Consider the following 24,472-nt stretch of genomic DNA (forward strand, 5'->3'; position numbering starts at 1 on the left):
TCAGCAGCCCCGCAGCCGGAGAGTAGCCCGGACACCGGGGCGCCATGTACAAGTCTGTCAGCAGCGTTTCGCCGGCCGGTGACTTCGGAGAGCGACAACAGCGGCGCAGAAGAACCTTGTACGCCACGACGAGAAGTGCAGGTACCGCGAGAACAGCTCCGTTATTTCGCCGATGACAAATGACGTATTGTTTCCTCTGAGGCGAAGCAGTTGACTGTGCACCCATTTTCGGACAGGTGAAGCGTTTAATATCAGACAAGACTGATTTGTTTTTCTCCTATTTTCTCGTGATTGTTGACGGTCACTTAATATTCGAAGTCCTTGTTGAAACTTTCAGACCGAAAATAAACACTAGGGTCGCCTGTTTCATGAGAGCCACTTGTTGTAAGTTTATTCATGCGTTCTGTGAGCGTCGCCTCTTTTCAAGTTCCACGTCAGCCACTAAGTCAAAAGATGTAATCTGGAAAAAAATAATTAATTTCAATTTAATTTATTGATCATATAAAAGAACTATGACTTTTTTTGCTGACCACTGTTTATGTATAAACACGATTTATGATTTATTAGGTTCAACCGTTCATATTTTGACTCAAAAGTCAGCTAAATAAACATATATAAACTTACTATTGTTCTCCCAAAGAGGATATGAATGTAGTTGGTTTGAGAGAGGAAGATCCTAAGAATAGGGTTAGATGGAGAGGGTTGATTCGCTGTGGCGACCCCTGAAGGGAGAAGAAGATTGTTCTCCCAAATATTAGTCTAAGTATTATTGTTTTTTTTTTTATTATTGAGAGATTATCTTCTGCTAAATGAACATGGACTCAGTCATTTTTGTACTAATCTCGTAAATGAACATGTTTGAAACAAATCCAATGGAATTTATGTACTCTGGTGTGCAGAGAACATGTGGTAGCTTAGAGATATTGGAAATGTTCTCTTCCTTTAAATACTTCATCTGAAGGCACATGACTCCTGGGTGCGCGTGTGTGTTTGTGTGTGTGCATGTTTCCATTCATTCCTGCCTCTATTGTTGCTTCTGTTAGAAATGTGCTGTTGAAGAAATGACAGGAACACCACCCAGTTGAAAGATCCCGGGACAAAGATATCATTTACTCTGCTCGGATGCTTTGCCCTGAACATGGCAGTTCATGTGACAGTGCAGCCTCTTGGCACTTGAATCCTGACCTGGAGCACAGTGCAGCATTTCACCCCTCTCTCCTCTTTTACGCCCTAAACATCTCCCTAGTTAAATACATCAGATGGCCGGGTCCGTTCAGCAGCCGATAAACCATATCCTTGTTGAATGTTGCGACATGTTTAAAGTTTGAGTAAAGGAAGGAAGTGCCAAAACACACTATGAGGCAGGCTTTAAAATTTGCTTTTAAGAAAACAGCCCTCTCTTCTATGGAAGTAAGTCTCCCCTGTGGTCCAGTGGTATGATCGTAAAGTATGTAGCTGTGGTGTGATGTGTTAGTAAGATAAGATAGTCCTATATTAGTTCTACAGTGGGGAAATTTACAGTGCTTACAGGATAGAAGAGACAAGTAAGAGCTTTAGGCATGCTTTAATGCATACAAAAATTTCCCATTCGGTGGTTGGATATTTAGAACTGAAAGCGTGCATTTCATTGTAGTGACAGCAGCAAACTGCAGAGGTTGTGGCTACTACCGTTAAGGCAAGTTACCGCGTTCTATGTACGAGTAAGCTCCAATAAGAAATTTACAGGGGGGGGGGGGGGGGGGGGGGGTGTTTCTTCAAAAATAGAGGACAATCCTAGTATTTGTCATCACTTGGAGCTGCATAGTAATTCTGCTTCCTCAGTGCATTCTGCATTCACTTTGATCATCAACCAGTTGTTTCAGCACATTTGCCTTCCTTGCAACTTCTGATCACACAACCTCTTAAGACTCGTGATCACATATTACAGACAATTTCTTAATCAGCACATTTTTGCAATAATCGGCAAAAATAGAAAAAAGGATCTGTTTCAGTTGTTATTCATCTAGGTCATCATTGTCCTTGGTAGAGTAAGGTTTTTTTTTTTCTGGTGTGATACTGTGAGAGCATGTGAGGGGTAAGAAGGTGATGGATGAGTGATTAGATGATCTTCTGCCTTCGTATCAGAACTGTGATGGATGAGCTGAGCCCCCCGCTCGCCCTCCAGTCAGATTTCAAACCATGAGGCGTGTCGAGTGACTGCCCTAATCTTAATATAGCATTTAAAGTGTGTGGCAAGGGATTACATTTGCACACAAATCCTCAGAGTGTTTTTTCGCAGCTGAGCCGGTGAGTGGGTGAAACCTCGGTCACTTGGTCGATGTGTGGAAATAAACGGTTTCTCTTTTTTTCCCTCACACTTACAGATTTGAGATGAAATGAGGTCTGCAGCTCAATGAAGGTAAGGATTTTTACTTCTTTTTCTGGTTTCACTGTAGATTTTTATCCCTTGTAAACAACTTCCTGGTCCTGTGATCAGCGTGCATGTGATGTCCTCCATGGATCGTTCCAAGCAAAGCATATTAAACACAGCGTAGGCAGGTCATTAGTTGCATGTTGTAATTATTGGTCGACGACTTCTCATAGGATTAGCTCGCTGACTCACTATAATCAGCCCAAGCGTGTAAGATGAAAAGCTTGGTTTGACAGAGTAAGCAATATTGTCTAAAATGCAGCTAATTCTTATCTCATGCAGGTTCATCTACGAGGCCAGAGGTAAAGGATACTGCTGAATACATTAAATGGGAAGTTGCGCAGTGAATTTCATCAGCTCAGATTAATTTCTTAAAACATTCTTAAGTTTACTTTATAAATTGCATCAGCGTACTCACACAGCTCGGTCACAAACTGAGAAGCTCTGTCAAAGCTTGTCAGTTCAGATGAAACTGAGTTCATTTGTATTTTTGCTGGTTTTAGATTTTGATTCCAGCACCAGATGGCGCCAAAGAAATGCATGCGTCCAGTCATAGTACCTCGATGGTGCACTGCTTTTTAAGTAAACTGTTTAAATATTTGCATGGAAGATTAGTTATTTGCTCTGTTCTGTTTAGAATCAACTCTAGAACTTGCAGTAGCAATAACACTTTAAACAAAGCGTCTGCCTTTCGAAAACGTGGATAACCCTCAGCTGCAACAGGTGTTTTCAGCCCAAGTCAATGGAGTTTTGTCTCTTGTTGAACTTAGATCTTTTTTTCTCCTAGTTATTTTATGTTTTGAATGTACATCATTTGTTATTAGTGGCCTTAAAATCAGTCAAGTGTTTTTTGCAGATACATTGAAGATCCATTTGCTTTGTTGCTTCCTCAGTGGACGTGAAGCTGTTTGATCGCGCTTCGCCTTATTGTTCGTGTCTCCAAGCACTCGCTGTAGCTACTGGACCCAGCCATGACATCTAAGTCGGCTCTCCTGAAGGTAATTCTTCTTGGTGATGGAGGTGTGGGCAAGTCCTCACTAATGAATCGCTATGTCACCAACAAGTTTGACTCCCACCTCTTCCACACTATTGGCGTGGAGTTCCTCAACAAAGAGCTGGAGGTGGATGGCCAAAGCGTCACTCTGCAGATCTGGGACACAGCAGGTCAGGAGCGCTTCCGTAGCCTGCGTACACCTTTCTACCGTGGCTCTGATTGCTGCCTGCTCACCTTCAGTCTAGACGACGGACAAAGTTTCCACAACCTGGCCAACTGGAAAAAGGAGTTTGCTTATTACGCCGACGTCAGGGACCCCGACAAATTCCCTTTTGTGGTGCTGGGTAACAAAATAGATGTCCAGGAGCGGCAGGTGTCTAGGGAAGACGTGCAGCAGTGGTGTCGTGAGAACGGTGGACACCCATACTTTGAGACAAGCGCTAAGGATGCCACCAATGTTGCATCTGCCTTCGAGGAGGCAGTACGCCGCATTCTGGCTTTGGACGATAGAGCTGACCACCTTATTCACACTAACACTGTGGACTTACAGAGGAAAACTCCCCCCGAGCCCACATGTTGCTGAGTTGGAAGGACCTTTTTAGTTTGAAATTACAACCTGGCAAGAGCAAATGTGATACCCTCGCCACAATTCCAACATTTGTTGTTATTATTATGGTGTTTGTTGCCTCTGAGTCAGTTTGCCAAACTTTATATATTTAAAGATGACTATGAGTTATCCACACCAAGGGATGTAAACTTTTAATGAAAGGATGGTTGTTGTAGTTGAAGTGGACATAAATGCCTTTGACTGACAAATGTCAAAGTGGAAGTCGTTATTTTACCTTTTGATATCCCTGAATCTCCCTAAGACGGGTCTGATGAGTCTTGTGATTATTCCCTACCTGTAAACAAAATACTTAATTTGATCTTAAGTGTGCCGGTATTGCACACCATCTCCAGGAACTGTTGTTTGTTGCTATAATGTATTGAATCTGAAACTACTCGAGGACAGGTAATACATCTAAGTTACTGTGTTTTCTGAAACCTTTTTTTTTTTTTTGTAAATCAATAGTCTTGGATAAATCAAACTTTTCAACCAATGGTGTCAAGTTTTGTGACAAAAATAAATTAATAAATGGAATGGAGCCAGCAATTATCTAGACGGTAGCATAAGAGAATCTTGGTTACTGACAACTGACACGGGTACTTTGAGGCAGTAGTTGGACTACTTTTTAATTAAAATGTGTGCTGTCTTTTTCTGATCGAATGGCAGAACAAAAGTATGTTTTCTGTTCCAGGGTGATTGCCAAGCAGGTATATTTCTGAGTATATAAAGTGTGGGATAACAAATGAAATGAATGCGTAATTGCTGATGTTCATTTCAAGATCACTATGCATTTTTCCTGCGGCTGGCTCTGATGACTTTTCTAGCCTGGAAATTAAAAATAGTTTAATTGCATTAAATCAATTACACACTTTCTACTTGGCGGGGATTTAACCGTATTGTCTTTTTTTCAAAATATCCTCCATTTTCTTCTAACCAACTCTACTGTCATCTGCTGCAAGAGTGACCCACTGATTGCACAGAGCAAAGCCTGCAATGTTTGAAGCGGTCGTGATTTCAGTTACACATTTTTATTTCTAGAATGTAACATACATTTGCTCAGCAGCTGTGCAACAAGTTATACCTTGTTTCCATAAAGACACAATTAAAAAACAAGAAACTCAAGAACCAGGCAGGAGACAATAGTGTCACGATCATAAAAAATATCGGTTTTACTAGAGAAGGTTACAAAAATCTTCACTATATAGGGGTCATATACCTATTTCCAAATTAAAAAAGAAAAACCATAGTAAAACACCTATAGGGACTACAATGCCATCAAAGTACAATGGAGTTATCTTTAGAAAAGAGGGAGTGGAAAGAGGAGGGGGTGCGGAGGAGGGAGCAAACACCGCCTACCATAGTTGTCAGTACAATTGACTACACATCACCTGAAAAACTGCAAAGACAGTCATGTCTCCTTCATGCAAATAACAAGGAAACAACAACACCCTGACACGCATCGTCATATAGGAAATTGAAGTTTGCCTTTATATCAACCTGGTGGCAAAGCACGTATATTTATCAAACATAACACACATGGCAATATAGTCCTTTTTTATACAGAATAGACAGCTGCACACATGGACAATACTGACATGCTTCATCTCATCAAAAAATGTCTTCTTCAGTGTTTTTTTTTAGGGTTAACTAACCTGTGATTATCAATAGGCCCACAGAATATAGTTCATGGTAATTAAACGATATCGGATTTATAAAATGAACGTATGAAAATTCCTGACATTTTTATTCAGAGTGTAAACATCCAAAAACAGTCTCTGTGGCTCATCTGAGAGGCAGGAGTTTAAAAGGAGAAAAAAAAGGTGTTTCTCAACTTGTATGCTGAAGTCACTCATTTGGCTGGCCACCACACGAAAAGAAAAGAAAAGAAAGCACAAATCATAAACTACTGAATCACAAGAAGAACTCAGCTGCCTAAAACTGATAAGTGAAAATTACAGTCTTGCGAAAAAGTGAAAATATCCTTTTCCCATAGTTTAAAATGTATACACTACAAGCACCTCAATCTGTAATGTCATATATCATATCATGACTGAACTGCATCCCTCTCTAAGATGTTACATTACAATTATATCAAATGCAGAATTAGTATTTAAGTGATAAACACATATCTCAAAGGGTACATTTACATATATTTCTGGAAAAGAAAAGAAAAAATTAAATAACATGGCAGAAAGCTCACCCTGGCTGGGAGTGGTGTGGAGTGAAACAGCTATATACATGTGAAAAGTATTCACAATTTTTAGAAAATGAGCTTAAAGTCAAATAGGAAAGTGTACCGATGCGGTAAGAGGAACTGCTTTAAAGATGGTAATGTTTTGGAAAATAATCTAAATGTCTAAAATCAAATTTAGTTTGATACCTGAGGTGTGTTTTTTTTTTTTTAAGACCAGGACAAATATATGTTGGAGTTCTGCTGTGGCTGGTGATAAGGGTAGCAAAAAGAATGTGAAAAGTTTTATAACGCTCGGGAAACACGAGCAGAGATGAGATGAAAAGATGGAACCCAATCCCATGAAGCTGATGCCAGCGGGAAGTCAGCTTAGCCCAGTGTGACTGCTGAAAAGAAGGTAAACAGATGTTTTTATAAAAGGCTGTGATATACATATTTACCGCAAACACAACGTGTTCTTTTGCGAGCTATACTGAGGTGGGTGGATTTTGGCCTTTTTCTTTTCTTTGTGCGAAGCTAAGCTAACCGGCTGGTAGTTTGACCAAGCGTTCTGGTTTAGTTGAGATGGGCTCTCTGTGTCCAGGATTGTTCAAGTTTAAGGAGTTAATTTCTTGTTTTGACTTTTGGCCTTTACGATGCTTGCACTTGTGTAGTCACTTTATGTCTGAGTCTGTTCAAGAGCTCCAGGAATTGAACATATTCTTTCTCCAAACATTGCAAAAGAGTGTTTTGTTTGCATGTGCTTGAACCTCCCATTTAAATGATCACATATAAATGACCACACATGAGCACTGGCCAAATCTGGAGGATTTTATTTTTCAGACCAACTGTATGTTCAGTGTGCTTGACACTCGGGCTCCCAATTTGCGGGAATTAAAATGTGGGCATTCTCATAATGAGTGTAATCAAGCATTTAATTTCACATTCAAACAAACTTCGCAAAACACTTGCCGCACCCCTGAACATGGGCGGTTACTTTGATATCTAAACTCTGATAATATAAATGCAAAGAAATCCTTGAGATACCGCATCTTTTAAGATTTTTGGGTATGTTCATGACAGAGGGCTCTGGGGTGCTTTGTCTTCCTCAATGTTTTTCTGTCTATTTTTTTCTGTGTTTAGTGCAACGATGTATTGCGTTCGAGCAATAAAAAGTCAAGAATGGGCTAAAAAGTAAATGAGAAGAAACCAATGAGCACAAAGAAAATCAAATAAGCAGAAGAAGAAGAAGAAAAAGAAAAAAAGAGTACCTGGCATACTTTTCAGAGAGTATTAAAAAAAACAACAACATTCGTACACATTCGCACAATATATTCATATTCATATATATATGCATATAAAACACCAAAAAACAGAGGAAGTTGGTCACTGCCCGGGCTTTCCTTTGGCCAAAGCAGACAGTGAACATTGTTTTTTTAGGCTGTTGGGAGCTGTGTTGAGAGGCTCTGCTGGCTCAGGGCGCGAGGCCATCACAGCCGGGCCCCTTTCACAAGCCTCAGCCCAAAAGCAAGGAGGAAACACTTCTGAGCTGATCTACTGTACGTGAGCTCAAACCCCGGCAGGCAAGGTTTACTGCTCTGAAGCATCTGCCTCTTACTGGGCCTGCCTTTACTCCTGACCCTCAATTCTCTTCCCTTCTGCTGAGAGTGCCATCCAGACCCTTCAAACTTCATGGAAGGGAAGAGGACCAAGAGTCAGAGGGTTTGGGGGACTATCAAACATGACCGAGGTTGTTTGTTTCTACAGAGGGAGCAGTGGGTGCTGGGTATCGTGGGGTAGGGTCGTGTTAGGGAGACAGGTGGTGCTGTGTGACCGGCGCTCATCCTTATGAGTAGGAAGAATTCTGGCCTTCCTTAGAGCGCGCCTCTGCTTCCAGATCCTGATCGTCCTTAGTCTTGATGTCTTGATACTCGTGTGTAGAGACAGCGCTCTTCAGGTAGGCCCAGTTTGCTGACAAAATCATCAGATAGTGGATCTGAGGAAAAACAAATTGTTTGGAGGAAGAAATTAACATAATATAAGACATAGGATATTCACAACTTTTTTTGTATTATTACTGTTATACACAAGAAGTTCTAAATCTCAATGATGTCTTAATACTGGAATGTGTTCAGGTTATCTGTGTTTAATCACTGGCAAATCATATATTGATACACAACAAGGTTTTTTTTATAAATCATGCTAAGTTCTGAGCCTGTCTGAGAGACTTGACTTAAGGAGATGGACTGACTAGAGAGACTGTTTACATGCTGAGAAATGCTGCATTCAATCAATTTGATTGGGAAAAACGAATTGCACAACCAATCTTTTCGGATCAAAAAAACATTCGGCAGTAAATACACAAAATCTATACTCGGACAAAACAGACTTCACAACACATCCAGAGTAAAAAGATAACTAACGTAACATTTTAAGCTTGACAATTTTTCTAAACTAAAAACGAAAGCATCCACCTCATGAAAACATTAGCAGCTTACCAGTGCAATGACAGTGGCTCCGGCACCAGCTAACGCCACAATGTAGAGATGGTAGGACAGGTAAAACTGTAAACAAAAAGACAAGCAACTTAATCAGATATTCATGAGGCCAGTTTTCATTGTATCTTCCTTGGTATAAAAAAACAAATTCAACAAAAACAATTTCAGAAACACAAAATGGTGTCTTCATGATGATTGTGAATTTTCTTTTGCGATATCATTTACATACTTGACAAAGCACTGACGCTGCATCACATCACTGCAGATCAGGATCGTTCTATTGTGTCAATTATAATAGTTAAAAAATCCTATTCCGTACTTTCCGATTGTTTTCTGGTTCCTTTCTTTCAACTGCTGATTGGTATGCAGATTTGTAATTGAGCCTCGAGCAAATGCATGTAAGTTCTTAATTTTTAAGTCACCTTTTGCTGATTCTTAATTTTTTATTGTGTTTTTGATAAAAAGAGCCAAAGTGCCAAGCTGCTAATGATTTAGCATCAAATCATGATTTCAAAAGTGAAAAAAAAATGCAGAGGGTTTGTTTTTGCTTAATTCAGAAAAAAAATCCCGTAATATGATCTTCTACTGAAGACACTATTCGACAAATATCGCAATATTTTCGAGGCCAAGGAGATAAACAAACGGAGGAATCCTAGCCACAATCCTCTCACCTCACTAGTGTTGCAGATGTCTCCGAGCATGGCTCCACAAGCTTTTCCAGGTGTAGCATTCCAGGGAATAACACCTGCATCATCAAAGAAACAAAAACATCACTGAACTGTCTCATCTGAGACAACAAGCTTTTTCCTCTGCTGAGACTGTTTCATAATTGAAGGCATTATAGATCGCTCTTGGATAAGGATTAAAGAAAACTGGGCTGATGCTGTCCAGGCCTCTGGGCCCTGCCTGGGAGGAAAATATGAGCAATAATTTTCATGTCTTTACAATAAAAAATGTACAGACTTGATTAAATCAATGTTTCTTTTAATCTTTTCTCTTTTGTAACCTCTTTTTCTGTTGAAAATAGAATTAGTACTATAAGTACTATTAAGACAATAAAAAAAAAAACCTTGACCATGACCAATCATCAGCTTCTGAACTGATACTGCTGATAATTTGAAGGCAGACAGTAATCAGGGTTAATTTTTCATGCAGTGCTGTGCAGTGCAGTGCACTTGTCAGTGAAACATATGTGATCGTCATCCTACTTTGTGAGAGGGCCAGCTGTCCCTCAGATGTGGGTCACATACTATACATTAGGGCATCCAACAGATAAGGGGATACGCAATCACAGCCAATTCAATCAGATCGTAATAATCCAAAAGTGTTTTCTGTTCTCTTCTGGTGCAGGAAATGGCATTCGAAGCTGATAGAGATTAATTTGTGCTTTTAAGGGAATCATAATCCATTAAGTAAAAAATATATTTTTCTATGCTGTAGGTGAAGCTTGTGATTTAAAAAAAATTGAAAGCCACTAGGGTTCTGTTATGATGTAGGTTCTAAGGCTCTATGACTGAGGCTGTATGTATGATACTTTCATCAAGGGGATCTTCTGAACTTCGAATTGGCGAATCTGGCAGTTCATTTCAGATAAATTTAGTCTATCATGTCTCATCCCCACCATTTGCTTTTATATTTAAAATGGTTTTGCGACCATGTGCTGTTGTCGGTTTAAAGTGATCGAGGGATGAGGGCTGTTTTGCGTGGATTTCTTTTTATTTATTTGTACTGGCGTGTGAATTCAACAACATTTGCTTTGCCTTTAGGTTCTTTTCATTCCAATCACACATCATTTCTTTTCAGTTCTCTTTATTTGCTCTGTCAACCTGTAACAGTGCCTTTCAATTGCTCTTTTTTATTCAATCAATCTTTTTAATCTATGTTAGTTGATCTTAATCAGATTGAATCACAGCAACACAATTTCCCTTGTGGGATTAACGCTGTCTATATACCTATATCTCTATCCTTACTTATTAATCTTTCAATTTTATAAAGTGTTTGACCAATGTCTGTATTAAATAGCAGGTAGGATATGCAAATGGAGCAAGGTTCATGAAGTCCATTTTGGGTTTGGGGGTGTTTGCCAAACAAATGGAACACTGCATTGGGTACAGCATCACATTTCAACAGTTGGCCCCACCTCACTTTTGGCCGTGCGTGCTGTCTCGATGCTGCCAAACCAGCTATAGTTAAAGTAGAATTTGCCATGATGGAACGGTTCATAATCATATGTGGCAAAACCCCATAGGCCTTGATAGAGATAACGGTCCCTGTGTTCCATGTGACCATTCACAACAGATACTGGTCCCTGGTGTGCCACCATTTTTTTCCAAGATGGATTTGCTGTAAGGCTACCAAAAGTTTCTGGTGCATCCACTGGATGCAATTGTACATTTTGGGCTCTTTGAGTTCTTGCAGTTGCCATTTGGCCTGAGAGGGGCGGCATAGATCTCCCTGTGTTTGATTGACTCTGTGCTGTGAGATATGTCATTCCTGTTTATAGAACTGGATGATGGACTGGTGGCCAGGGCCGTGGCTGAGGAGCACCTGTCCCATCTCACAATTATGAAAGCTCTTCAAACGGCTCAGTGACCACAGGCTGATTGCAAATCCAGCCAAGTGCTAGTTTGGCCTGCCGGCCATTGACACTTTGGGCCGCTGCATCTCTGCATCTCTCATTAAGTGGCTGTACCTTTAACCTGCCAAAGTGGATGTGATTGCTCTTTGTTCTTGCACAATCAACTGCCTGAACAGTTTCTAGGCATGGGTCTTCAGCCCATCTGTTGCCCCCCCTATAATTGAGTATTTTCCTTTAAACCCCTTTTGAAATTTTACCTGTTTTATAGTAAAGTCTTTACTATTTTGCAATATTTGTATAAGTGTGTGTGTGTGCGTGTGTGTTTATATTGTCAGCTTTGCTTTTATGGCCACTCCCATTCCTTAGCTCCAGCCATCACAAATGGCAGAAATCAATTGGGTGGGAGGCAGAGACCAGTCTCTTCCCTGAAATAGACACAAATGATTTGGCCACCTACCATATTGTCTAACATCCACACAGATGGAGTCAGGGGAGGTGATGTTGGCTTCAGACGACTTCATGGCAGCACAAGTATTCCACATGTTGAAGAAAAGGAAAACTGGGATGGCTGTGAAGCCAAAGATGGCAAGGAAGGCCAGGGTAAGGATGTAGGTCAGGAACATGAACTGGAGAAAGAGATATTTTATTCAGTCTCCAAAACTCAACATTCGGTAAAGGCATTTACCACACATAATAAATCCATGTTCAAGCTAATTTTACTAGACATCTGCAGCAATTAGTTATCAGGCAAGAAAGGACACACTTTGCCAAAGGGCTCAAGTGTTTCCATATATGTATCGTGTGTGTGTGTGTGTGTGTGTGTGTGTGTGTGTGCCCGTGCAGACCCATAAATGTGTTGAGGTGTAAAAGCTGCTCTTGTGATGATCTTGTTTTTCTATGAAACATGACTCAGTTTTTTGGCTTTACAAGCCTCGGAACAGAACATAGCTAAAGCACAATGAAATAGAACCAAAAGTAAATATATCTCGGGAGACTTCTATTTGAAACAGTGGGGTCAGTCATTGTTGTGATTTGCAGCATGTGTTTTGTGTGTTGACATACGAAGGCCGTGATGCAGCGTCCACAGACGGTGGTCTTGAAATCACTCTGTAGCTCCTTCTTGATTGCGCTTGTGGTGTAAAAGCCCTCAGCCAGCAAGATGATGGCATAGATGAAGAAGAAGGAGGCAATGCCATAGATGATATACTGAAAGATCTGGATCCTGAAAAGGTTACATGCAGGAAGGAAAGAGAACACTTTGAACGTTGAACTTTTGCACATGGGCACCCCCAAAAAAGATATTATTAAAATCCTTTGGTTCAATACTTGTTTCATTGTTTTTTCGCAACAATGAAGACACTGTCTAGGATTTAATGATACTCACCATTTGGAATATAAGATACACGATCATCTATTGTGTGATACTAACCGAATTTATGGAATTCAAAAAGTATTATTCAAAATTTTGCATAATTCATTATAAGTGTCACATATTATTTAGAACGTTAGCTATAAATTTGTAAATGTTTAAGAAGATTTACATTTTTTAATTGTGAGTATTCTTTCACGAATTAAATCAATTGCTAATATAGCTACGACTTCATGTATTGGTTCTGAGAAATCAAGTGATTCACAGTAACAACAAAGTGTGATTTGAAAAAATCAGTTCTCAAAAAAACTCGAAAACAAACATCATCAGAAGATATTGAAAAACCACACCATGAGGAAGCTCTGTATAGAGGAATGAAAAAAACTTAATTTCTTTCCAGAAATTGGAAGTAAGGTGAAAATTTTGGAAAGGCTTAATAAACTATCGCAGCAGTGTTAAAGTTGGCTTTATTTGTTGTATACACAAGCAAAGTCTTTCCATGGCAAGGGCTGAAATGTTTGGGTAACCCCTCTAGTAGTAGACTGGCATTTTGAATCATAGCAGATGTTGCTGCTGGCTCACTGCTGTCAATAGCAAATCACACAGCCAAAAGGAAAAAAAAAATAACCACAGTGAGTTAGTGCTTTAGCTTTGTTTAAACAAAGTCATATGTGTATTAAAAATAGATCAAATGCTTTCAGTTCCAGAAGAGGACTTACACCATAGCGAGGGTGGCATGGTCACTGGTCACTTGGGAGAAGTGGTTCTCTAGCATTGTCAGGGTGCCGGTCAGCGCTACATGTCCGCAGCCGCAGAAAAGAGCCACGCCTGAGAAGCAGAGAATGGTGGCCACCAAGGAAGCGTAGGGCACCCCGCCGAGACATTTGATGCAGCACTCAAAGCATCCTGCAGGGCAGCAAGGAAGAACAAGACTAAATATATGTGGGATTTCAAAGTTCAGTATTAAGAAAAAGATTGGCAAAGTGGTCTGTGTTCTGATAACAAAACCCTAAACAACCCCTGCTTCATTGATTACTTGCATACTGGATGGATGTTCTATGTATCATAAAACTACAATGCTATTTTTTTGTTAGGAGCTAATCGTAGCAGCTCCTAATTGGATAGTGTATTCACTTTGGGCTTTGTGGGGAAGCGTTGAATATTCCACATGAGCTGTGTTACAACACAGTCCCATCCTGAAAAGCTCCCCTTCAATTTCAATAAATGAATTAATTATTTCAGCCTTGATGAGGGATTTTTTTAGACCTTCAGGAGAATGACATTCTTCTAAAATACAGAAGAATTCACTCATTTGAGTAGGGGCTTTTTTTATGGAAATGTTGAAATTCTAAAATTGAAAAAATCTTTTCATACACAGACAATACCCGTAAAGGTTCTCAGCTGTTCAGGTCAGGGTCAATCAATAATAAATCATATCATGGCAACGGGACTTTTCTTCACGATGTTTCACTTTTTGTTCGAGAGGCTTCTTCAGTTCGAAGGTTCTTCCAAAACAAAGAAGCCCGGTCAAGTTGCCATGATAAGATTTGACAACCAACCACAGCCATGTGTAAAACTAAAGATGACTATCAGTGTCAAGATAAGAGTAATGAAGAGGAGAAAAAAATTACATATTGTATTGAGCACAAGAGCTGCATCTTATATAAACCCCTGTTAAAAATAGCTCCCCCAGCAAAGTAGGAAGTTAGTCTAGTCTTTGTTCGCCACTTTGCTGTTTCCATGACAACCTGCTCCAAATGGCAACTCTGAAGCATCATTATTTCATGATGGGATGTTGGTTGAATCTAAACGTTCCTATTTATAAAGTTTAAATGGCCAGAATAGCTCCTTCACTTCAAGATGGACCCACAGACCTAGAGACATGAAATGATCTCTTTTGACATCTCGTCTTGAAGTTACACCAAACATTCGGGAACAACACACATTTAGTCATGTTCACAGTGGTCTATGATCTGAAGAGTATATAACAGATGATCCTGCACGAACATGGAATTCAATCTAACATTCGCACAAGCACAGGCTAAAACCCTCTGACAGTGATCCCTTAACGTCAAACTCAATCAATAGACTGACAGCTAAAGGAATGAGATGAACCTTCCATATAATTGAACCAAACACACACTTGCACAAACAGTCACAACAAACATTTATCTTTTTGAGATGAAAAGCTTTCATCATGCAGTTTTATTGAGAAGGTAGTTTTACACACACTTTTTTATTGATGAGTTTAAAAGAGCAGATTGATTTTTCTCTACCTCTGGGGAAGAATAATAATCAATAGTTTCACAGCTAGAGGGGCAAAGAAAACAACCAATTGGTTGAACCTAAAGTTTTGGTCCCTTTTTTCACAGAAATATTACAGACAATTATATATATATATATATATATATATATATATATATATATATATATGTGTGTGTGTGTGTGTATACACATATATATAAATATATCCGGAAAATGCATGTTTTTAATAATTTTTACAATTCAAATTTTCAAGATAATAATATATTTGCTGAATAAGGTCCCATTGATCATTTTTTCATGGAATGACTGGGAATGTTTTTGCACTTAGGGTATTTGTTTATTGTAATTTATGTGGGAAGTCAATGACAAACATATATGCAAGATGACCTAATTAGAGTGTAATCAATATAGGACGCCTTAAGGGGTATGTAATACGCATCGAGGAGACAGAGGAGTAATGTGCTTATTTAGCACATACATTGCAGTTTACTAAGCTTGAAAGAAACTATTGTGATTTTTATGTGCATCTGCAAGATACAGTTCATGGTAAAGTATTAATAAATTATAAGTAATTTAAACTTTTTTACTTTGCTTCAAGGGCGCCACGGTGGCACAGTGGTTAGCGCTTTGGCCTCAAAGCACAAAGGATTTTGGTGCGATTCAGACAAAGGGACGTTTCTGTGTGGGGTTTGCATGTTCTCCCGTGTCTGCGTGGGATTCCACTTGATTCTCCGGTCACCTCCCAAAGTCCAAAAACATGCAGCAGATTAAATGTGAACAAAATGGCAAAAATTGCCCCGAATGAGTGAGCGAATGATTGTTCGTCTGTATATGTGGGCCTGCAATTGACTGGCGACCAGTCCAGCAGCATCCCCCACAACCCCGAGTGCAGGATAAGCGGCAGACGATGGATTGATGAATAAATGGATGAATGGATGGATGGATGGATGGACATTGCGTCGATCAGCATCTGATATTAAGTGGTTTATCTTGTTTTATTAACTTCATTGACTTTCGGGATGTAAAAGTCTAAATACAGATTTTTTTGTGCGTTCAGACTCCTCTCAGTATCCAGTTTTAGCACTTAGAAAACTTCTACAACCTGTGTTTGAGGGAATAAAAATCCAAGTTACATATCTAAGATGCAAACTGCTTCCGTCCAGATAGTGTTGCAGATAAAGACTCTGTGTTGCATAACGGAGCAGAGGTTCGTTGCATAATAGATCTAAATCCTATTAATGTTAATGAATGCAGAAGACTGATGGAAAGGTAGAACAGATAAGGCTGAATGTCTCTGAAATCCTGAGCCGAGAAACAGGCCAGGCCTCGGGGGGGCCGTGATGGAGTCCGTGGTCGATAGAGCGATAGCGGGTAGTTGTTTAAGACCGACTCCACAGTTCTGTTATCCTGCCATCAAAGGCCACCATCAACAAGTCATCCAGTATATGATTGCTTGCTTTTTTAATTTTTATTTCTATTAACAGCTGGTGAACAGTGAACTCTGAGAACTTGAGTTGTTTCCAAATACAAACCAATTCATTTCAGGCAGTGAGGATCCTCACTGTGATTTCTGTCTCCTCCCTGACTCCATGCAGTTTTACGGCAGCGCTTTCTCTGAAACACTGAACATCCGGTCCTGTTAACTCACGTTAAAAGTGTGCTAATGGGAAACAGACAGGCCGGAGTGGCCAGCTCGAGCCCGGTCTAATGGAAATCAATGGACTATTCATTAGAGCAGAATTTAGGTGACACACAGAGGTCGGCCCATTGCTCTTGTTTTATACCTCTCCACATCTCGACGCCTCTGCCACACTTGTCTTCTTCTCTGGTCTCTTTGAAAAACGACCGCATACCCGCGCAGCACTTACATGGCGCCAGCTGGAGTTAATCACTGAGACAATATGTTATGCTTCTGTTACAATGCCATGTCATATATCATCTCTACACTCTCCTACCACAGACAATGCTTCAGTTTGTCAGTAGCTGTATGTAAAGGATGCTGAACATTAACTTGCCAATAGGAGGGAACAGGATTTGTGAATTTTTTGTTTGTCAAGCAACAGGAATGCAAATAATTCAACAAGCAGAAACTGTTATTGTAATATAATCACCTGCCGTTGAAGTCTGTACTCCTTCAAAAAGAGCTACATGGTGAGAGAAAAAAATTTGAATATGTTCCTCTGCTCAAATTAAAAGTTTCCATTGGAGACTGTGGATAACAGCTCTGCAGAAGAATGATAATAAAAGGCTGTCTTTTTTTCAGTTCTCCTAGGGAAGAGAGATTTAAGGAACCTAAGATTAAATGAAGAAAAGAATGTGAGCGGAGATAGATAAAAACAGCAGAGGTGAACAGTGTGTAAGGCCGTACAAGAAATCGATAGCAAGCCAGCAGAAGGCAAAGGATAGTAATGCAGAGAGGAAAGAAGCATAACATGCGAGGAAGAACAGAAAAAAGAAAGAGGAAAGTGTAAAAGAAAAGCGTCTCTTAGCCCCAGGGCTGGCAAATTGCAGTTGCCATAGTAACTTGTTACCAACGACCTAGTTCAGCTGTAGCATAGTGCTTCGCAGCCGTTTTATTCTTCAGACACACGCATACGCATACACCCATCGATATGTTGTGATGTAATCCAAAGTTGCGTCTTAAAACGGGATTGAAAAGCAACTTGAGGCAATGATATAATAATACTGTCATGAGGAGAGACCAAATTTTGTGCTCCAGTATAGTAAAATACAATAACGTGAAACTGTTTGATACAAATGAGACAAATCAGATCTGCTTTAATTTCAGTCTTTCAATATAAGTTAATGTGAATTTTATGATATTCAGACACCTGTTTATAAATATTGATATTTGAAAATGAGAGACAATGGGTTAATTAAAATATATCCATGATGTGCTATATAAGTTAATACATAAATACATACAACATTTCATAGATTTACTTGGCATAAATTGATATTGAACGCTAATGCATAAACAGTGTACCATAATTTCCGGACTATAAGCTGCTACTTTTTTCACACATTTTGAACACTATGGTTTAAACAACAATGCTGCTAATTTTTTGATTTTTTGATTTTTTTGGGGGCTAACGAGCTTCATGCTGCCAAACATTTTGCCTCGTCATATTTTACCAATTAAATGACCCTGAAATTCCAACACTAAAGAAGACAACTTTAATTGTTTTAGTGCGCAGGAGGAAGCCAAAGATAGTGATGAGCTTTAGTAGGACAAAGTGGGGATAGAAAATGGATGGATAGATGGACTTTTCCTTGTGTTATTTATTATTAATCTTTTTCATCACCCGTGAGACAGGCACTGTTCGGAAAAAAGCATTTCCACAAAGTATTTGTGGATGTCACTGGTATGTATTTAATTGAAAGTTAAAAGAAATGTTTACGTGTAAATACCTCATGTTACAATGTCGACACCTGTGTCTAATAGACAATATATGTACACATATATTTATTTGTTTGCTTTTAGCCGGTGCAGCTTATATTCAGATGTGCTCAATAGTCTGGAAAACAAGGTAGGTATTTTCCATCTTGTCTCACTCATTGGATGTAATAATGCTTTAGTAAAGCTTTGCTGAACATATCCCACTAAGCCCAGTGACCCTTGATGGGATACATAAATAGAAACATTGAGGTTGCAATGTGCATTTGGACTTTTCTGGCTTCTCGTGCTTTATAACTAGAAATGTTCTTCAAACTAGATAAGCGACAAAAAATTGCTTTCTTTTCAGCTCAATTTCTGATTGCGACCAATTCTTGGAAAAAAAAACAACCATTTGGCCCTTGAGCTGTTATTTTAATTGCAATGAGTGTCATCATTTGGATGAAACTTGTGAGAGCGTGAACGGTCACAGCTTTGGGTAACACTTGAAATTACACCCCACAGATGCAGAATGTAACATGAAGCAATGTACAAATAACAATATACACAAAGGCACTGGGAATAAAAAGTAAAGTTGCAGAGTTCCTAAAACAAATTCTATTCTCTTGACTGTTCTGCATACTTATTTATCTATTACATAGTTCATGATTTAGTTCATAGTTCAAAATGCTTTTTAGATGTATTTTCAAATAATATTTGGTCTTTCATTTTAATGTGATAGTTTATGGTTATTGTTAGTTTTCACTCGATATTGCATTGTTTAACAGTCATTTCTAAATAGTTGCTGTCCACTTTGCAAATGACGCATAAAACACCTACGCTGGGTGATTAAATAAGGCAGTTTTATTGACTGATATTGAAATACAGCTTGTGGTTTTGGAGCAGGGCAGACAGAACTAATTAGATGCTGCAAATAGGTAAGTAATTTATACTATTTAGTGCAGTGAAATTTCAGGTGACATATTCTTTGTAAATTTGGCTCGCAGCCTCTTCTGAAAAACATTGTCACCTTAGACACAGCCACCACCTGCACTGCTGGTTTACAATATATCCTGTTGAACCATCTTTAACTATAATCAGAGTCGGGGGATAGAGGGATTACATGAACTGCCCAAATAGTTAATGATTTGTCATAAAATGCACGACCCAGCGGCGGAGCATGATTATCACCAACTGTTAGTAGGCACAGGGCATCTGCCAGCAGTAACAACATTAATAAAGCTTTGTGAATATTTCAGCGGCTGGTCTGCTCCTTGCCTGCGGCTTTATTCCAATTTCGAAGAGTCGTATTCATTATGGGGCAATTTCCTCACAGTCCATTATGGGTAGATTTCCAGAAGAGATGAGGAAAACCTCAGAGAAAGAGAGTGGGGGGAGGACAGAGAGAGGACAAGGAGGGAGGGAGAGAGAACGAGCAAAGAACTGAGAGAAAGAAAGAGAGAGCTGTAAAAAGATAGGACAGGGAAAAGGAGAGAAATATCTTTGCTGGTTGAGATGAAAGGGGCCCCATCTGTTTGATGGCAGCAGACTTCAGCCACAATGCACACATACACAGACACACACTGCCATTAATTTTGGAGTTCTGGATTATTCTACTGAAAGAAAAGCGGAATTCTTTTGCGTTTTATGACACTTGTTAAAAATACAAGGCAGAAAATCGGTACCGCAAGGCCATGCTTCCGGAAATGAGGTTATTCTGGTTAATCGATTCCTTATTTTGTTTTGCTTTTGTCGTTGTTGCTGTTCCAGTACAATTTTTGTACTATCTGTGATGTCAAAGGATTTGGAAACACAGTCACGTTGCTATTATATCCAAGCAGAAAACAAGTGTGCAACCAAACAGTAAACAAGGATTTAGTTCGATGATCCTGAGGCACGGAGACAAGATAGGAACTTTTGATGGGAACATTTATAGCGAAAGTCACCAGAAAGGTCAACAATTATTTGCTGCCCGATGTTATCCCTTCAACGGGGTCCCAGAATCTGTGTATTTGATGTGTACAATTATGGTGATAAGAATGTTGTTCAAGCTGCTAAATTGCATTGGATAATATGGTAAAAATGATCCTGCAATTTAAATAATTTCTCAGAATTACGGCTGCTTTTCATGTTCCATGAATGAATGATGTTTTCTACAGGTATAATTTTACAGAAGGTTATTTCATATCCTTTTGATCAAGGTCAATCATTTTGGCGACTATATTCCTTGTCTAATATGGTCAGTCATCTAATCAGCGTTACTTTATCCCCATAAAATGATTCGACTAATCCGCTTGTTAGTGGCATTGATCAAGAGAACACAATATGCTCCCTGCCAGGTAAGAGGATGACACCAGCAGCCACCACCCTCTCCTCCACAAGCCATTTTACAATACAGAGATGACCCTAATCCACCGTTTATGAGAAAGTCTCTGCCGGAATTTAGCATTATGAAGGCTGAAAGGTCAGAATCTGGTTGGGCGTAATCGAGCCTGATGGCCTGTGCTGCTCCCAAATCCTGTTTTCTGCACTGTTGAGTGATCAATACAGTACTTTTATCCTGTTGAGTTGCTGCTCTCTGCATTACACACACACACTCTCTCTCTCTTGAATACCCCCATGCAAGTTATGGTAGAAAATATAGGGCACAAAAATGTGTTGTCACTCATTACAGAGACTTCAGTACATTATAGATGTGAAAAATGTGTTAGCATCTATCCTGGCTCCCTGTGTCACCTCAAAGCTGGAGGTGAATTGGTGGAAAATCAATTCAGCAAAGACTATTGATACATCTTGATATGATATGCAGTTCTTTTATTTTACTCTGTCTATTCACAGTACATTTGGAATTTTCCTGTTCCGATACACATGATTTTTGTTTATTTGGTCGAACGAAACAAGCACTCCTTGATATCCCCCATCTTTCTTTTCATTTCCTACATTACTGGTATGACAGATTGATGCAATTGATGTTGCATGACAAGATATTCAAAGTTTACTAGGGTTTTTGAAAAAGTGGAGGATTTTTTGACACATTTGATTTTTCAATCAAAAACCTTCATCTGAATGGTCGAAACACCAAAACTCATTATATAGTATAGAAATATGCGTGTAATAATCCACTGCTGTTCTTCATTGCAAGTTGCTATAGTTATAACAGTATGCTGCTCTTAAAGAATAAAACATTAAATATTACTCGGATGTATGGGTGAGTGGATAAAAGTGCTTCTGTGTCTCTGGGTTTGCCTTCACACTGTTCTGCTGCCTCCAGGGAGATGCTAAGTGTGGCACACTGCTCTGTTTCTCCTGATGCTCTCTGTCGACCATCCCTGTGATAAACAATGAATTTGTCGGGAGTTTATTTTTTTAAGGCAGATCAAGAAGAAAGACCTTTAATTTTGAATATATATTTTTGGCAAACTATTGTCTCCTAATATGAAAGCCTTAATAACTTGCATGTTTTATCAGTCTTTATTTTATAGATTTAATTTGAAATCCTAGGGGCTGTTAGATTGTAATTGTGATTGTACATTCTTTTGTAAGGTAATAATCATTATCAATACAATACAAAGTCCGTATTGCAGTCAATATCACAACAATGCAGCAATTCATTAAATATTGTTACCGTTATATAAATAAATAAGAATAAAATATATTTGTTAAAACGATGAAAAAAGATAATTACATACAAAAGGTGGGAATTCATGTAATGCGTATTTTCTACAATGTCACGTAATATTCACAAAAAGCCTCATGCCTTTATAAATACCTGTGTACCGAAACGCTTGTGCGGTGACAGGGCATTCTGGGCATTCAACACTTTGTCCCACTGCTGATATCGACAACAAGAAAGCCAAAGTGTTAATTTGAAGTAGAATATTACACACTAAATGAAAAACAGTGTTACTTTTACAGAGAACGTGTTCAAAAAAACACTTTTTTTTTTCCAAATTGTGCATCTCAGCAGTGCAATGAGAAACCTATTACGACAAAGACAGAAAGTCTATTGGCTTCCTATAGAGTGTGAAAACATCCATACATCAAATATCTGATCACTGATCGTGACCAAGTTAGAGACAATGGTCCTGCACTGAGGTCAGCTCGGAGAAGAAGAGCGAGAGCTTTTTGTCTTGTTCCACCAAAAATATAAAATGGCCCCTGGGGCCAGAAATGCCATGCCACTGAACAGAAAAGCTCAGTGGTTACGCAACTAACTTGGCTAATGTCGCTTTTTCTGAGATGTCAAAGAACTCAGTCGCCCTCCCTCGGTCAGTGCCCCCCCGCCCCATCCCTCCCCCAACCCCCTGATGTGATTATGAAGATTCACTTTCCAGCAACTTCATGTGTGGGCCATGTATTTGTGTGGTCTTTTGGCCTGTTGGTCTGACTGAGCTCTTTGAGATAAAAGGTTTTCTTAAGGTTTGGCAATTCTTTGCATTATTCAACAGCCAAGCTCTAATGATCTTCACACTGGAAAAATCTAAGCCATGTTACAATAATTGGTTTTGTCTTGGGAATCAGGCCCTGAAACAAATACCCAGAGTGACCTATCCAGGCCTACTTATAGCCACATCGAACAGGGCTAATGATGATGAGTACTAATGGACATATTGGGGGATGCTAAGTATAAGAGTGGCAGATTCAGCATCAGTGGGAGACGGAGGTACGCCAGGCGAAGTTGACATCACTCAGGAATATGGCATGCTGTGCCAACCTGTCGCTTGCTGCTATTCATATACCAACTGCAGACTGGGGCTCAGACAAACATGCAGCACTAGGGTGGTGATGCATTCACTGTTTTATAGGTTTAGTCTAATTGTATTGTAAAACATTGTTCTTGTCACACATGTTTCATGTCTTTGAGGTGCCAATTTTTTAGAATTACTTTTAGTACCAAGTAATACAACATTTGAAAACTCAGACAAATGTATTTTTATCTTCTGACGTCAAACAGTATTGCTTACTCCAATACAATCCAGTGCAATAAGGAAAACCTTTGTCACAGCAAGGGAATGGGTTATCTCGCAACTGCAACAATCTTGTATACTTCTTTTTTTTAATGCATTAATATTTTGTTAACGAATGGGTAGGTTTTCAAAAGGGCAAGTTGAGGGCCTAAAGTGACCAAATATGAAAATAAAAGACCATCAAAAAGCACATCCTGACATCTGAGAAGCTGATAATAATGAGAAAAGAAGTTTGAGAGGAAGGAAAGAAATACTACAAATACTAATGAGGGATATTGCTTCAGGCTTCAAAAAGTAAAAAAGAGTGGGTTATCATGGTACAAATGCCAAGGATCTTTTAAGAACAATTAATACAGCATTAGAGATAGAGCCCACATAATTTGTTAGAAAGCAGCTCATTGTTCCCTGAAGCAAACCCTGTAATGGCTTTCAATATGTTAAGGCTAAGGATTGAATATTGTAAAAATCCTTTCTGGTCCTTATGCTTGAAAATTGTCCATTAATCTCCCTGAATTCATTTTAGCCTTTCTTTGAAAGCAGCTGAAGTTAGTTTGTGAGTAAGATAGAATTATTATTAATATTGAAGATTAAGCTGTTTTTCTGGCTCAACATCTAGCAAACATAGTTTGTAAACAAAATATGTCCTTTTTGTGCTGAAATACTTATTCATCAAATAAAGCATATAAAATAACAGCTTCATCTCAAAAATCCATCAACTTCAGCAACATCGCTGCAGTAGTTTTAATTATAATGTCCATCACATCAGAGAAGGAAGTTGCTTTTAAGGAAAGCACAAAAAATTTGCTAATTTTAAGGGATTTTCCCTGGCACTCCCTGCATTCTTGACATGTCAAACAGAGATATTCATGCTGAACAGAGCTCTCATCATAAACTTATAAAATCAAATAATAAAGTTGTGAACCAAAAGGTCTGTATGTGAATGTACAGTGGCAATGTGCCACCGAGTCCCATCCACATGCGAGGGCATAAAAATAGACCTTTTTCTTCATTCTGAGATCAGATATTTCCTTCAACCACTCCTGGTCATTGACACGTAAACAAATACAAGAGCACATGCTGACAAACACACACATACACACACACACAAACACACACATATCCAGATGGAGGCTGACAGCATGCTTTGGGCAAATGGCTTCAAATGAGGAACACATGAGCCTGTCCCTGTGTGACGGCTTTCACATGCTCCCACAACCTCACACACCTCCGGGGAGGAA

General features: G+C 39.2%; 2 protein-coding genes across 3 annotated transcripts in view; one reads left to right on the plus strand and one right to left on the minus strand.

Moving 5' to 3' along the window:
* LOC147233455 (ras-related protein Rab-9A-like) lies at nt 1–8,054 on the plus strand. 2 transcript variants are annotated; one of them, XM_086148298.1, is made up of 4 exons: nt 3–141; nt 2,364–2,398; nt 3,304–3,408; nt 3,511–8,054. In XM_086148298.1, exons 3-4 carry the CDS (start codon nt 3,382–3,384, stop codon nt 3,985–3,987), a joined length of 504 nt encoding a protein of 167 aa, XP_086004424.1. In that variant the 5' UTR covers nt 3–141; nt 2,364–2,398; nt 3,304–3,381; the 3' UTR covers nt 3,988–8,054. The 2 variants fall into 2 exon arrangements, with proteins under 2 accessions (XP_086004423.1, XP_086004424.1); XM_086148297.1 differs by having other exon boundaries at nt 1–141; nt 3,304–8,054.
* Nucleotides 5,157–24,472, minus strand: part of LOC147233456 (neuronal membrane glycoprotein M6-b-like) — a 27,232-nt gene continuing 7,916 nt past the window's right edge. The window contains exons 2-7 of the mRNA XM_086148295.1: nt 13,346–13,532; nt 12,320–12,479; nt 11,715–11,883; nt 9,351–9,424; nt 8,680–8,745; nt 5,157–8,177 (exon numbers count right to left, since the gene is read on the minus strand). Coding sequence (XP_086004421.1) covers nt 8,028–8,177; nt 8,680–8,745; nt 9,351–9,424; nt 11,715–11,883; nt 12,320–12,479; nt 13,346–13,532 — 806 coding nt within the window. The 3' untranslated portion in view covers nt 5,157–8,027. The remainder of the gene's footprint in view (nt 8,178–8,679; nt 8,746–9,350; nt 9,425–11,714; nt 11,884–12,319; nt 12,480–13,345; nt 13,533–24,472) is intronic.

Source organism: Fistularia commersonii, chromosome 6 (genome assembly GCF_037954325.1).
Source record: "Fistularia commersonii isolate RoL2024-O1a breed Wild chromosome 6, RoL_Fcom_v1.0, whole genome shotgun sequence".
Classification (NCBI taxonomy): Eukaryota; Metazoa; Chordata; class Actinopteri; order Syngnathiformes; family Fistulariidae; genus Fistularia; species Fistularia commersonii.